Source organism: Gadus macrocephalus, chromosome 10 (genome assembly GCF_031168955.1).
Source record: "Gadus macrocephalus chromosome 10, ASM3116895v1".
Classification (NCBI taxonomy): domain Eukaryota; kingdom Metazoa; phylum Chordata; class Actinopteri; order Gadiformes; family Gadidae; genus Gadus; species Gadus macrocephalus.
The window spans coordinates 10,291,577-10,307,910 of NC_082391.1; the positions used below are offsets into that span (position 1 = coordinate 10,291,577).

At 48.5% G+C, this 16,334-nt stretch overlaps 1 protein-coding gene and 1 long non-coding RNA gene across 2 annotated transcripts in view; both read left to right on the top strand.

Moving 5' to 3' along the window:
* Positions 1-1,211: 1,211 nt before the first annotated feature.
* On the top strand, positions 1,212-2,668 carry LOC132466351 (uncharacterized). Its single transcript, XR_009527841.1, has 2 exons — positions 1,212-1,590; positions 2,061-2,668. It is a non-coding gene; the product is annotated as an uncharacterized LOC132466351 (long non-coding RNA).
* An 8,403-nt stretch (positions 2,669-11,071) lies between these two features.
* The window catches only part of LOC132466319 (uncharacterized), a 123,022-nt gene continuing 117,759 nt past the window's right edge, over positions 11,072-16,334 (top strand). Inside the window, exon 1 of the mRNA XM_060063486.1 lies at positions 11,072-14,904. Coding sequence (XP_059919469.1) covers positions 11,240-12,319 — 1,080 coding nt within the window. The 5' untranslated portion in view covers positions 11,072-11,239 and the 3' untranslated portion in view covers positions 12,320-14,904. The remainder of the gene's footprint in view (positions 14,905-16,334) is intronic.

A 16,334-nucleotide genomic window follows, 5' to 3' on the forward strand; every position in this document is an offset into this window, starting at 1 on the left:
CGAAAAAAATGAATTGGTGTCAATGGAGAGAAAATAATAATTTTCTGGTCCCAGTCTTTATATGCCCTGGATTACACATTGTTTTTGGATTTAAATGATAATTTTTCATGCAAAGAAAACTAAAAATGTTCGTGAAGAAGTTTGATAATTTGAGTAGGGTCCGACTGCGTCCTGCGTCCTCCTGCCAAGACACGCCCCGTGTACAAAGACACGCCCCGTGTACAAAGACACGCCCCTCGTGTGAAATACACGCCTATACAACGACTGACCAATCTCAGCGTGATGATGTAATACGTAGGATTGTGATTTCCTACTGAAATCGGGGAGTAATTTTCCAACGTAGCACAGAGACGGGTAAAAAATAGCGAAATATTTTTCCTTGTACTGTCGAGTACGGTGTCACAATGACAATGGGATTTCCACTGAAGTTTCCCCCGTCCTTCCTTACTCTGATGTTGGAGTTTATTTGTAAGCAACTTTATTGGAGCTCCAGCAGTTGTCTTGTTGAGCAACAACATCGTTAACTCTTCTGTTACGAAGCTGTTCCGTTTTTGTCAAAACCGACAAAATCTTTGCCATACAGCTACACAGCCTGCCACACCATAGGTACACAAAATGGGGTTTCAATATTTCAGTTAACTTCTGTAAGTCCAGATATTGCCTGGTGTTTGTAGGCTACGGGAGGGAGTCAATTTACTGTAACAGTGGAGTTAAAAAGTTAAAACAGTGGAGTTAAAAAGTAATATTTTGCTCATGGGCGGTGTCATTTAAATTCTGGCTCTTAATATTCACAAAAATATTGATTGGAATTTACTCTGAAAATGTCAGGCTGACCAAAGAGTAATGGAGAGAAACCGAATTTGCATTTACTGATAACTGTGATGTCAAATGCATATACTTGGCTTTACAGAGGTACAAAGTAAAGTTACTTAAAGGATACAAGCCTTAGAATTGTACATTTTCGCCCCTATTCCACTTGTATTGTTTACAGACAATACTTATGCATACGATAGGGAATTCTTAGTAAGGGAAACATGACTCAGGCCATAAGGGTAGGCTACATTTTTTTATTATAGAGAAAGGGAAGGTCATTACACAAAGCATTTAAAGTAAATAAAAAAGTAAACACAAAATATGTGCAATAACATTAAGGGATAAAATTATTATTAAAAATGGGAAACACAAGAGGCATTGGCAGGTATAAGTTAAAGCCCATGGTGCAGGTTAACCGGAAGTTTTGATTAATGGGTACATAAAGCACTCAAAATATGTATCTAAAGTTAGAAATGTCTCCAAAATGGTGTTAAAGTCCAGTTTTTGTAGTTTTTGGTTAGTAACGGTTATTTTTTACGCAATTTGGCGATGACGTCACGTAAGGTAGACGCATACTGGAACTAGCATTATGGCGGACGGGGATGAGGAAGAGGTAGCAAGACCCACTGTCAATATTTATGATGGCCCACAGCCATATAATTTCGAACCGGTTAGGCGTATGAGGGGAAATGAGGAAATACCGAGAGCCGATGGCCGTCAAAGACAAATAAATGCATGGTCAGAGGAGAATGAGTGGAGAGTTGGTGAAGTGTCCTGGTGAGTTGCTACCATTTAGAAACGCAGCAAGGAGCGCTGGAGCCAGGAGTCTATGAACAGCAGTGCATACAATAACTTATTTTTTTTTACTGTCAGTGAATAGCATCGAATGAAGGTCAACGTTTTCTTTATATCTAGTGACAGTGATTATGTCATTGGCTCAGATAAGTACCCTAAACTTAGTCAGAAGATCCAGAAATAGAAGGCATATTATGCCTTCTATTTCTTCTAAATATGGGCTAGCTTGACAGTCCCACCTGTGAACCCCTAGTGTTTATTCTAAGCTTTTACCTTTCTCCGGTGAAAATGTTGTTTGCAAACGTAGCCGACGCCGAGTAGGCTGGTTATGTCTTCAGTGATTATTTTTGATAGTGCTAACTCGTTTTCCTCGTGATTGATTGTCATTGAAACTGTCAGGGTACCGCTTACCGGGAGAGCAGTAAGCGTGTCTGTGTCGCTGTGTTTGGCAGGTGTCTGTGTGGGCGGTGTCGTCCCATGGAAACTGTGGTGGAGAGCTTGTGTTGTAGGGAGGTGAGCGCGTTTTGGTCGCTGGTCGAGGAGCTCACCCCGCGGCCAGCAGATGTAACGTGCCTAACGCAGCATCCTGGATTTGAGGCATGCTGCCTGAATCCGTTTGTGCTAGAAAATAGCATACACACACTTCAGGCAGGATCATGGTCCCCTTCAAGCCAGCACGCACGAGTATGTTCATGGTTTATGTTTACTTTACAAATCTTTTTACACTGAGTCATTTGAACCAACAGTTATAGGTGACAGGAGATGTGTTGCATACACAATAAACATGCATAAGAAACAGGCTTAAAATGACGTTTCCAACCTACTTACAGAGTTTTAAACTTAAGAATCTTTCCTACTTATCCCTAGGCAATACCGGTACACTGCGTACAGGCAAGCTATACGCTGGGCTTATGGCGTTTTAGGGAGGAGTATAAGGAAGCCTCTACCCTCTTGTGTGGTTTTAACCATCAGACAGCAATTCCAGAATGATGACCAGACCTATCAGGGCTTTCAATGGCCTTGTTTGGATGAAAATGAATAAAAATAATAGTTATGCTTATTCTGTTGTGATCATTCAATTGCCCTTAAAATGTTATAAAGTACACAGATATATATCTAGGCTATCTCTATTTATGTATTTACTTATATAATCTGACACTGTCACTCTCTCACTAGCGGCTTCGGCTGTCGTCCAAAAGCGGAGTACCTTACGTGACGTCATGCAATGCATTGTGGGAGAAATAAGAATCATCGCTAACCTGTGGCTAATAACCACTAATATATCACCTACTTTTCCTAATATTTATATTTTGTGATACCCTACAACATCAAATACAATGGATAATTGTTTAAATGTTTATTACCAACTAGAAAATTGCCAGAAAAGAAGAAAATAGAAACCTGCACCATGCCCTTTAACACAAAAATAAGTACAAAATTAAGGGGACGGAGAAGAGGGCCCCCAGAATTGGGACCCAGAGGCAGAGCAGATGTGTGTGCGTGTGTGTGTGTGTGGGGGGGGGCGCAGCCAAACATCTCGCAGGGGCCCCTTCTACAATATTTCAGGGGCCCAGAGAGAGAGAGAGAGAGAGAGAGAGAGAGAGAGAGAGAGAGAGAGAGAGAGAGAGAGAGAGAGAGAGAGAGAGACACTTTTTACTCTTTTTTTTTTTTTTAATCCTCTTTTTATTGAGAAATATAGATTATAAACAGATACACAACAGTACAGTTACATGAGTTTTTTTATTTTTCTTACACATAAAACACCCCCCTCCCAGTCTCTGTGCTACGTTGGAAAATTACTCCCCGATTTCAGTAGGAAATCACAATCCTACGTATTACGTCATCACGCTGAGATTGGTCAGTCATCACGCTGAGATTGGTCAAGAGACCAACTAAGAATAATCCCTTTCCAGAGTTGTGGTTGGGATACACACGCTTTACCCAGCCAAAGAGGAGCCGAGTCACCGGGCGGGCCACTGCCTGCCCAAAGAAGCGTAGACTTCAATCTGATGGTAATTTGAACGGATACGCTAACAGATTAAATTAAATAACTGCCTCAAGAAGCAAAGAGCTAGGAGTGTGTTTTATATGGGTTTGTCGATAGACTGTATCCAATCCCGTCTAGATCTAATGTTTGTACCAACGTGGGAGACGTATTACCTGTGGTTTTAAGTGTTATATGGTGAAAAGCGCCGAAGTTAAGCCGGGCCACCATAAGGTATATTTATACCAACCATAAACTTCCAAACTCTTACGGTGGGGGGAGGAACGAAGGCTAAAAGGCTAAAGAGCCCACACTCTTCTTTCTCTCTATCTCGCTCTCTCGCTCTCTCCTCCCCCCCCCCCCCTCTCGCTCTCTCCTCCCCCCCCTCGCTTTCTCCTCCCCCCCCTCTCGCTTTCTCCTCCCCCCCCTCTCTCTCTCTCCTCCCCCTCTATCTCCTCCCCCTCTCTCCTCCCTCTCTCTCTCCTCTCTCTCTCTCTCTTCTCTCTCTCCTCCCCTCTCTCCCTCTCTCCTCTCTCCTCTCTCCCCCCCCCCCCCCCCCCTGAAAAACTCCTTTGAAATCCCCAACCCTTTGGTCCTCACAGGTCCGGTCGTCAGACCCCCCCCCCCCCTCTCCCCATCCTTTTGTCCCCGTCTAAAAATCCTGTCGTGAAACCCCCCCAACCTTTTGTCCTCACAGGTCCGGTCGTCAGACCCCCCCCCCCCCCCCCTCTCCCCATCCTTTTGTCCCCGTCTAAAAATCCTATCGTGAATACCCCCACAACCTTTTGTCCTCACAGGTCCGGTTGTCAGACCCCCCCCCCCCCTCTCCCCATCCTTTTGTTCCCGTCTAAAAATCCTATCGTGAAACCCCCCACAACCTTTTGTCCTCACAGGTCCGGTCGTCAGAACCCCCCCCCCCCCTCTCCCCATCCTTTTGTCCCCGTCTAAAAATCCTAGCGTGAAACCCCCCCCAACCTTTTGTCCTCACAGGTCCGGTCGTCGTCAGACCCCCCCCCCCCCCCCTATCCCCATCCTTTTGTCCCTGTCCGGTCGTCAGCGCGGCGTGCGAATAGTGTGTGCTTAGTCATTTAAGTGTTGGCCATAGCCCCTGTGCCGCGACCCCCTCCCCCTGCAGGCCAACCCCGGTACCTGCCTCAACACTTCCCCTGCTGGCCAACGCCGGCATCTACCTCTACGCCTCCCCCTGCTGGCCAACCCCTATCTACATCTACGCCTCCCCTGCTCCCCCGACGGCGCCCAGCCCAGTCTGCCTCAAAACACCCCCCTGCTGGTTTGCAGCACCGCCTATCCCGATCTACCTCAACGCCTCCCCCTGCTGGCCGGAACAACGCCTGCCTCACTCCTGCCGCAACACCTCATTCCTACTCTCCAGACAGCGGCCCCCAACTGCTCACCCACACCTAGCCCCAGCAGACGTGCCTTGCCAGACGTCATGGCCTCGCTCGATGTGCAACCTCGCTTAACGGAAGCGAGACCTGACCCAGACACCCCGGCCCAGATGAGGGCGGCAGTAGCCAGGTATTTGGCAGCGAACGCCCTGAAGGACAAGGCGTTGTCCACTGAACAACAGAAAAGTACAGAAAGGAGTGGGAACAGATTGGAGTTTGGGCTGTTGGGGTAAAGGTCACCACCGGCCTTACCACAGCGGCCTGGGAGCAAACTCTGAAGGAGAGCGAATGGGCTGCGACAAGACGCGCAAACCCGAAGAGGGTACGAGAGAAGGATTCTGTCGACTACAGGAAGAAGAGGGAGAAATACACCTATGCCCTACTCAACGCATACAATGCGGCAATCAACATGGAAGCACGGAAGAGAGAAGGGCGACCGACCGACCTTGCCCGCCAAGAGAAAACCGTATTGAAAGGGATGTGTGCACCACCTCACATCGAGGAGCGTGCGGCCCCACTCACCCTGGACGGAGCGGACGTTGAGGGCAAAGGGACGCCATGTGGAGAGGACAACACCAGCCTCCGCAAAAACACCTACCCCAGCCTCGAAGAAAACCCGCCTTTCCCAAACAATACAAGGGCCCCACCACCATACGGCTGCTATGACAACCCGGCGCCTCGAAATTCCAAAGACCCTGCCCTCCAATTCCCAATACTCCACATAGAAAAGGGACCTGTAGAAATCTCGTACAACGATCAACCCCCACCGTCGTTCGCAGGAGGAAGTCAGGATTACGGTGGCGTTGAGTACAACTCGACGAAGTGGCCAAAGGACGGGACCGACCACATGATAAAAGGGAGGAGCGGTCCGGGTGCAATAATTGGTCGAGAAGCAGACCACCCTCCGGGCGCAACGAACGTCGGCAACCCCCAATCCTACTCAACCCAGCAGCACCAGCTACAACCCAACTCCCAGCAACTGCAGCAGCAGCAGCAGCAGCAGCTACTACCCATTCCCCAGCCCTACCCAACGCAGCAGCAGCAGCAACAGCAGCAGCAGCAACTACTACCCATTCCCCAGCCCTACCCAACGCAGCAGCAGCAACAGCAGCAGCAGCAACTACTACCCATTCCCCAGCCCTACTCTACACAGCAGCAGCAGCAGCAGCTACTACCCATTCCCCAGCCCTACCCAACGCAGCAGCAGCAGCAGCTACTACCGAACCCCCAGCTCTACTCAGCCCAGCAGCAGCTACAGCCCAACCCTCAACCCGACTCGACCCACCAACAACCCCAGCAGCAGCTACAACCCAACCCTCAACTCTACTCAGCCCTGCAGCAGCTACAACCCAACCCTCAACTCTACCCAGCCCAGCAGCAGATACAACCCAACCCTCAACTCTACTAAGCCCAGCAGCAGCTACAGCCCAACCCTCAACCCGACTCGACCCACCAACAACCCCAGCAGCAGCTACAACCCAACCCTCAACTCTACTCAGCCCTGCAGCAGCTACAACCCAACCCTCAACTCTACCCAGCCCAGCAGCAGATACAACCCAACCCTCAACTCTACCCAGCCCAGCAGCAGATACAACCCAACCCTCAACTCTACCCAGCCCAGCAGCAGATACAACCCAACCCTCAACTCTACCCAGCCCAGCAGCAGATACAACCCAACCCTCAACTCTACCCAGCCCAGCAGCAGATACAACCCAACCCTCAACTCTACTCAGCCTTACAGCAGCTACAACCCAACCCTCAACTCTACTCAGCCCAGCAGCATCAGCAGCTACAACACAACCCCCAACCCGACTCAACCCTACTCTACGCACCCCAACAGCAACTACAATACAATCCACAACTACCGCAACACCAGAATATTCAACAACCCATCCAAAATCTACAAGGAGACCAAGGCTGTTCCAACCAAGGACAGCACGGACAAGGACACCTGGGGAGCCCGAACTCCCCTAACATTCAAGAACAAGGGCAAGACAACAGTGAAAACCCACAGGCCGTACAGAAGCAAGAGCAACAAACATCAGCCTCCCAACCCGCAACCCGAGGCAAAGATCGCACGACCAAGACGGATCGCCGCACTAAGAAGACCAAGACGAAGGATACCAGTCCGAACCGGTCTGGCGACGAATGCTCGGACGGCGACGGCGCCGCCTTGATGGCACCCCTGATGACGGACGCATGGGATAGACAAATATTCTCATCATGGGGACACCGAGAAAGGCTTGCCCTGGGCTACCGCTTGCCTTCGATCACGGCGGGAGCTGCGGCCTGGATCAGGACGTTCGAGGAGGAGACATCAGGTGATGTCCTGGCCATAGGAGATGTAAGGGCCATCATCGGAAAAGCCCACGGTTCCGACAAAACAATAGAACTGGAAAGAATGACCCGTACTACTTAAGTGCCAGACAAAACACCCTTCGACAGATACCGAAATGCCTTCTGGGATAACCTCAAACTACAATACCCACCGGACCTCAGTGCAGTGGGGATCCAAGGCCTGACCATCAAACCAGAAGAAACCGTCCATGATTACGTAAGGAGAGCCGAAATACTCTGGGCAGACAAAAATGACTGCCACCCGTACGAAACCAACCTGGCAAACAACACCTTCCGAAAGGCGGTCTTGAGTGGGCTACCGCCCGAGGCCCAGAATGGACTGGAGACGGTGGTTGGACTGTGCGTCAAACCGAAGGCAGAGTGGATGGAACACCTCATTCACCACTTCAATCTTAGCAAAAAGAAGCAAGCACACCACGACGCAGGTCTGGGGGAAATATTTAAACAAATGTGCAGGGTGAACATAAAAAAGGACGTGGAGGAGACCCGGCAGCTCAAGAGAGCCGGAGAAGACCAGGATTACATGGCCATGATGTCCCTAATGTCACATCAACATGAAACAGTCCCTCAGGTGACACCACTTCCAGAGTGGCTACGACAGGGCAACGACCCCACCGCATACGCTGCATACGTGGCCGTCGCCATGCAACAATCAGGTCAACAAAGACAGAACCATCCATACAGAGGAGGAGGACCAGGAAGAGGAAGAGGAAGAGAAAGGGAAAGGCTGATATACCAGAATCCATGCATGCATTGCAACCAAATGGGACACTGGATCAGAGACTGCCCCAAGTACCACTCCGACGTGGCCCAATCTAGGTTCCCGTCACAACAACAAAATCGAAATACTGGCCTCAAGGATCTGCCCGCATCGGGCAACTCCATGTTACACTTACAACAATAGGGATCCCCAGAGGACGAGCGGGCGAGAAAGGAACTGGGTCTCGGACAACCTACTGTGGACGCATACGTAGGTGGACACAGATGCACGTTTCTAGTGGACTCGGGAGCATCCGTATCAACTATCGGAAGTCTCGCGGGAAAAACACCCCCACTCTCTCGCCGCTCTCTAAAAACCATGGGATTCTCTGGGAAACCCATGGAACGACCGCTCACAATCCCACTCGACTTCGACATACTAGAACAGAAAGGAAGTCATTCATTCCTATACGCCCCAAAATGCCCCATCAATCTATTAGGAAGAGACCTAATGGGTTCCCTACAAATCACTCTTGCCTGCAACTTGGGAGGCATCACCCTGTACCACCCCGCCAAACCCGCCCCAGATGAAGCACACATGTTCATGTTAATAGACGACCCGAAGCCAGAGGCTCACGAAGACACCACCATCTACTGGCAGGAAACAGCACAGACAACTCCAGGACTGGAAAGCACATATCGAGTGGGAAATGTGGATCCAAGAAATCAGAGAATACAATGAACTGTTGGACCCATTACACTGCACGCTCAACATCACACACGAGCAGGACCTGACCTACGATGAACCATGGTACAACCAGAAAGATGGACAGCTGGAGGACCTACGATGTGGAGATATATACCTGGGACCCGAAGGAGTGGCGGCAGGAGTCGACCTCACAGAAGAACAACTATCCTGGTTCCAGCTGGAACCAGAGAGTGTCCCTCATGTCTCCCTCTTGGTCAGCGCAGACCACCAACCCAAACAACTCGGACCAATGGTAAAAAGAGCACAAGAGGTCCGTGAATGGCAACCCACAGACAACCAATATCTACACAGAAGCCCAGATGCAGAATTCTGGAGAATATCCTCATGAACCACGAACAAGGCGATCGGCCAAAGAGTGGACGGACATCGGATGGTGATCGACAACAACACCAAGAGCGACGAGCCAGAAGACCCAGAAGTGACCACCATGCTTACACGCATTAAGGAGACGGTGTGGGCAAATGGACCGTATGATGTGGGACACACCCCGCAGCACAACATTGTGGTGAACGTGAAGAATCCTCATCGCCCGGAATGGCGACATCAATACAGGATAAAGCCAGAGGCGGAGGAGGGAATCAACGACACCATAACGGGCCTACTGGAAGCAGGTGTGCTGGAGAAGACCACCTCAGAATGGAACACACCGATCCTGCCAGTGAGAAAAGCCGATGGGCTGACCTGGAGGATGGTGCATGACCTGAGGGCCATCAACATTCGGACCATAGCCCCCCCGGAGAAGGTCCCTAACCCATACGTGGCCCTAAATCCAGTAAGCTCTGAACATCGATGGTTCACGGTGGTGGATCTCGCCAATGCATTCTTCTGCATCCCTTTGGCCACTGAGTCAAGACAATTCTTTGCTTTCACATATAGAAATCAACAATACACATACAGAAGGATGCCACAAGGTTTCCGAAGCACCCCCACCATCTTCAACACCTGCCTCAAGGAGGACCTTGCAGGCCTGGATCTCCCTTCAGGCACGGTCCTGATACAATACGTGGACGACCTCCTCGTGGCAGCTGAAACAAAGGAAGTTTGCCTACAGGCAATTGAAAACTTGCTGCAAACAATAGCACAAAAAGGATACAAACTGAAGAAAACAAAACTACAACTGGTGAAACAAGAGATTACTTTCTTGGGGAAAGTAATAGGAGGGAATAGAAGAGAGATCGGCAAAGGACACAGAAGCGCGATCAAAACCTATCCAAAGCCAATCACAGTCCGACAAATGCTAGCATTCCTAGGACTGACAGGATATAGCCGGACCTACATCCCTGATTATACCGGCGAAACAACTACACTGCGACAACTCATCACCAAAGCAGGACACAGGAATCTAAAAGCCCCCTTGGAATGGACCCCTGAAGCAGAAGAAGCATTCACCAGGCTAAAACAAAGCATGTATAGTGCCGCGGCCCTGGCCGCCCCAGACTACAAAGAACCCTTTCACCTGGATGTGTCAGTAAAAGACTGTGTGGTCAACGGAATCCTATGGCAGAAACAACGAGGACAACGGAATGTCCTAGCCTACCACAGCTCTGCCCTGGAACCACCAGAAAAAGGACTCCCCGAGTGTGGAAAAGCTATATGCGCCATCGCCAAAAGCCTGGACAAGACGGCCTACATATTAATGACACACCCAGTTGTGGTCCACACTATCCACGGGGTAAAAGCATACCTGGATAGTTCAGACTACACAATCACCACAGCAACCAGGAACGCAAAACTCCAGAGAATATTGGGGAATCCCATGGTCACCTTCACCACCCAAGGAGCCAACATGACGGACACATGCCCGGGCCCAACGATGGAGAACCTCACACATGCTCAGAAGAAATAAAGAAGGCAGTGAAGATTCGACCAGGACTGAGAGCGGAACCCCTTCAGCCAGTAGACATGACCTTGTACACCGATGGATGCTGCTACAGAGCCGCCAATGGAGAAAACCTGGCCTCATGGGCTGTAGTGGAACAGACCAAACAAGGAATATGCAGCACTCTGGCTAGTGGCATATTAGAACAGCCCGCTTCAGCACAAAGAGCCGAACTATATGCTATGTGTGAAGGTCTACGGATAGCCAAGGGGCGAACGCTAAATCTCTACACCGATTCCAATTACGCATACGAACTAGCCCACCTAAACGGACAACAAATGATAAACAGACAGATGATCACCAGTGCAAATACCAAAGCAAAACACACAGACCTAATCCTGCTGTTAGCCAAAACAGCCGAAGGAAAGGCCAAGACCCGGGAAAGGATTGAAAGATACTGGTGGCATCCAGCCCTCAAAGCTGTGTGCGACCAGTATGTCCAGGACTGTCAAACGTGCCAAGCCTGTAACCAAAGGCGGGGATTCAAGATAACCAAAGGACAATTCCCCGTGCCCCAGCTCCCATTTCAAGAAATGTACATTGATTTCACAGATATGGGACAAGAGAACAGAGTTGACGGAAAACGGTTTATGTTAGTAGCCGTCGACAGGTTCACTAGATGGGTAGAAGCAATTCCGGTTAAAAAAGAGGATGGGAAAACAGTCATCAAATGGTTAACACAGGAACTCATTCCCCGCTGGGGATACCCAAAGCTTATCTGCTCAGATAATGGTACCCACTTCGCCAACGCCCACCTTCAGGAGGTGGAAACATACATAGGACTCAAACATAGATTTGGCTCAGTATATCACCCCCAATCGCAAGGTCTGGTAGAGCGAGCAAACCAGACAATCAAAAATCAATTAGCAAAAATACTCAGAAGCAACAGACTGGAGAAATCTAGGGACAGCACAGAGGAGGTAGAAACTCGAACCTTAGGACGCATGCAGGTGAATCAGCTGACAGGGAAAGTTAAAGAAAAGACAGCAGGGAAGAAGATGACCTGGGTGACAGCTCTGCCATTGGCATTAATGGCCATAAGATCCTCTCCCTCTAACACCACCCTTCTCAGCCCCCATGAATTAGTCACAGGACGTCCCATGCAAGGACCATACAGCCCACCATCCAAAGGACCCCCATCTGACAGGTTTGATGAAGTAATGCAGGAGTACCTGCAAGCACTAACTCAAGCTTCTTTAAGGTTGTATTCCCAGATCACAGACCAGAAGCCGTCCGATCCAGAGGATCCTTCACCAACGTCGGTGACACCTGGCGAGTGGATCTGGGTGAAAAAACACCATCGAAAGAACCTAGAAGACCGGTGGGAGGGGCCATACAAGGTACTCTTGGCCGCACCCTTTTCTGTTTCCGTAGAGGACCGACGTGGGGCCCAGTGGCACCACCTGAGCCGGTGCCACAAAGCAGATACTCCTGGCAGATCGTGGACTGAGACCCTGACCGACCTAGCTGCACTCCAAGCCAAGGACAAACACTCCTCATCCCAAGACGATGGGCCACAGCGTGCCCCTGGAAAAGTACCTGGTAGGATTCCTTCTGGTAGTCCTGTTCCAAGAAGGAGCGGGAGACAACATCGCCAGGTACCCACCGCTTAAACCAACAACAACAGGTCAGGTCTCGTTAAGGTACTGTCGAGGGATAGAAAGTATCTTTGAGCTGAATTTTTGTGAGATGCTGCCCTGTGGAACCAGGATGGACCGGGTCTACCAGGCAGAAAAGTACATGTGCGTAAGTACCAGACAAGACGGTAGCCACATAAGAAGTTATTCCTGCGAAGAGTGGTCTCAGGCATCGTGGCTTACCCATCCTGGGTACAAGGAGGGCTATTATCCCCTGAGGTCCAGCTACAAGGAAATCCAAAAGGGAATCTCCCTTACCAGAAGATTATATGGCTATAAGGAAGTCTGGAGCGATAATGGTCTAGCAGTCAAGGGAGAGTCGATATTCATAAAGTTAAGGGCAGATTTACTCATTCCCGAAAACAGATCTCATAAGACAGACAAAGGCCTGGTTTTTTTTCTAACGTTAAGGGCGGATACTTATGGGCATGACCTAAAAGTAGTTATCCATCTATCAGGATATGCATGGGGGCCCAATAAATTTCCACCTAAAGGGACGTATGATTCCTTAGAAGCGCCAAATCTCTCAACACCTCCGGTAGTGCACCCAAATGAAGGGACGCACGAAGAATATTGGGAGGTAAAGACGGGTGAGCTTGATCAGAACATGTGGTTCAAATGGATGAACTACACGGCCCGGGCCCAGGGCAAGACCAACTGCATTATCTGTGCCGCCGGCCGCCCCTCCTTGACCACAGCCCCCGCTAGAATCACCCCGCATAATTCACCACAAGGTTTTGTCTGTCTATTGGAATTGTTCGTGGACGGCCACATCCCAGGGTGCTCAATTACAATAAAATCCAGAGTAAATAACATGTATCCTCAGACCCCGATTAGATCTATACCCCCCAGATTTGAAGTTAATTTAACTCCGGACTATCATTGTATCACAGGAAGGGGAACAGGGAGAAAGGTGGGAACATTTCCTCTTGACTCTTGTAACACCACTAGAGAGATAAAATTGTTGTCCAATATGACTCGTGCCCGTAGTGATATATGGTGGTTCTGTGGAGGTCAGATCCTCAGGGGAGTTCTCCCCTTTGAATTCTCAGGAACATGCGCAATCATACAGTTAATAATGCCCATCAACATTTTGCCCAATAGCAAGACTGTGATGGATCTCACATTATCCACGAGCGGTGGTCTCCCGGATTTGACCCGTCGGAAACGGGAGTATGCACCAGTCCCGGGTAGTTTTGATAAAAACATATACATAGACGCAATAGGAGTACCCCGAGGAGTTCCCAACGAACATAAAGCCCGGAATCAGATAGCGGCAGGATTCGAAACGATTCTATTTTGGTGGTCTACTATTAATAAAAATGTTGACTGGATAAATTACATATACTATAATCAACAACGGTTTGTTAATTTCACAGAAGATGCGGTCAAAGGACTGTCCGAACAATTGGATGCCACCTCCCGGATGACATATCAGAATAGGCTAGCCTTAGATATGTTATTAGCAGAACGAGGAGGGGTGTGCGGGATGATAGGGGCAACATGTTGTACTTTTATCCCCAATAACACAGCACCAGATGGGTCCGTGGCCAGGGCGTTGGCCGGACTACGATCCCTCAAGTTGGAGTTGGCCGAGAACTCCGGTATTAGTGACCCAATAGCTGGATGAATGGAGAACCTGTTTGGTAGGTGGAGAGGCATGATCCAGTCAGTACTCATCGCGGGAATAATGGCAGTAGCCGTGTTAGTTGTTGTCGGCTGCTGTTGTATTCCCTGCGCACGAGGGCTACTGAATCGGCTGATCACCACAGCAGTGGGCGCTACAGAAGTGCCAGGTGACATTCATGCTTACGTAGGAATCAGATATAATCCGTTGAACTTGGATGAGATACCACCTGAGGGACCAGAACTTATCCAGTTACAATATATAGAATAAACGCCACCATTTGTAGCACCTGTGTCTAAGATAATCAATATCCTGGATTTACTTGAATAATTAATTATTGAACCACCAAGACGAGTTGTGTTTGTTGTTATATAGTATTGTTTGGTTGCAAGTGCAACCCGTTATTTCTGTATCGCTGCATTGATAATGGTACTGTTGATCTTCTTTGAGACGGTTGTTTACAGGCCACCTGTTGCTGACACGATGACGATGGAGAACCTGTTTGGAGGCTCCCATGATGTAAAAGTAACCTCTCTGAGCTGAACCCTTGACAAGGAGGGACGAGTCTTGGGTTCATGAATTGAAGACCCGACGGCGACAGAAGAAACAATGGCTACGATAATAACAACGCCCAAAACCACCCACATGAAACAGCGCACCAATACACGAAGATCACCTGAACCACCCAAATCCATGCTAGCCTATCAATCATTTTGAATTTTTAAAATTGTATTATGACTACAAATTTTTACTTTACTTTTGCACATGTTGAAAATTGTATGACCTTGTAGCACATAACCAAAAGTATTAGCTCAGGATTTCTATGGATACTTTTGTTTGTGTGCTGTTTGACCATATGATTGTATGATAACAAGATATATGTTCATTGTTGTATTGTTAAATAATGACCTGTATTTCCTATGAGAGCCACAATGTGAATACCGTTTCAGTATTATGGGGACGCGTCGTGGTTTTTCTCTATTCGATAGAGTTGTTCCCACACGGTTGATGGTGTTGATGAATTTTTGACTATATTTTCGGTGTGGTAAATGGTGTTTATGATTTAAAATATTATTGTATGGTCATCTGAGATGACCAAGGAGGGATTGTTACATATTTTAAGAACCTAAAGCAACCCACACATAGACCTTATGAAGCAGGACCAAACATATAAGCCGTAAATACTATACATAGCCACAAGGGGAACAGGACCTTCAGAGTATCAGTTTACCATACCGAAAATACTTTATACTAAATAAAGTCTCTTTAAAGCTATTCCTTTGGATTTGACCACTTTCCTTGAAGAACTACGTAATAGTGGTGTGTGTGTGTGTGTGTGTGTGTGTGTGTGTGTGTGTGTGTGTGTGTGTGTGTGTGTGTGTGTGTGTGTGAGAGAGAGAGAGAGTGTAATGTTGTCGTACAATTTATGCAACTGTGATGTTTTTAGTGAGAGGACTCTACTATGCCTGCATTAATTTTGCTCCATCTATGTGTTTTCTTCCCCTTTTTAGATGCTCCCGAAACGTGTCAGCCTGCCTGTGAGGCCGAGCCTGCCACACCAAAATTCCGAGATGCCCAGACCCAGTGGGAGGATCTGTCACTGACTGACCACACATACTTTTCAACAACACAGTCTGTTAAAGTAGATAAGGCCACACAGTGCGAGGATCCTACTGTGACTAGCACCACAGTCATTGATGATTCTAGGTCTCGGCTGTATACAGGAGTGCGCATGGTTCAATTTTTCACCATGGTGATGGCGTTGTTGCCTTTCGCTAAGCCATCAATTACCCTTCCTGTTGTTGACCAAATCCTGATGACCTTGATGAAGCTACAACTAAATCTTATATTAGGAGATATTTCTCACCCTTTCAATGTGTCTACATCCATAGCGAGCATTGTGATTAGTCACTGGATTGGCGTGATGGGTGAACAGTTCAAAGTCCTGATCCCCTGGCTTCCAAGAGAGACCATTCGTGCCACCATGCCCTTACCGTTTAAGAGGAACTACCCTCGAACCACCTGCATCATTGACTGTGCCGAAAGTGCCATGCAGAGAGCCACAAACCCAGATTCAAGGAGTGACACTTTCAGTCAGTATAAATCACGCAACACTGTGAAATATCTTGTCGCTGTGGCCCCTAATGGGCTAATCATGTTTATATCTGACACATATGCTGGCAGAAGCAGCGATAAGTTTATCACCATGGACAGTGGGTTTCTGGACTATCTAAGGGCTGGTGATGAGGTCATGGCGGACCGTGGGTTCACCATTCGAGACCTGGTTAATGAAAGAAAGGTCAGTTTGAACATCCCTGCATTCACCAACAGGCGCAATCAGTTGACCAATGAGGAGATAACACG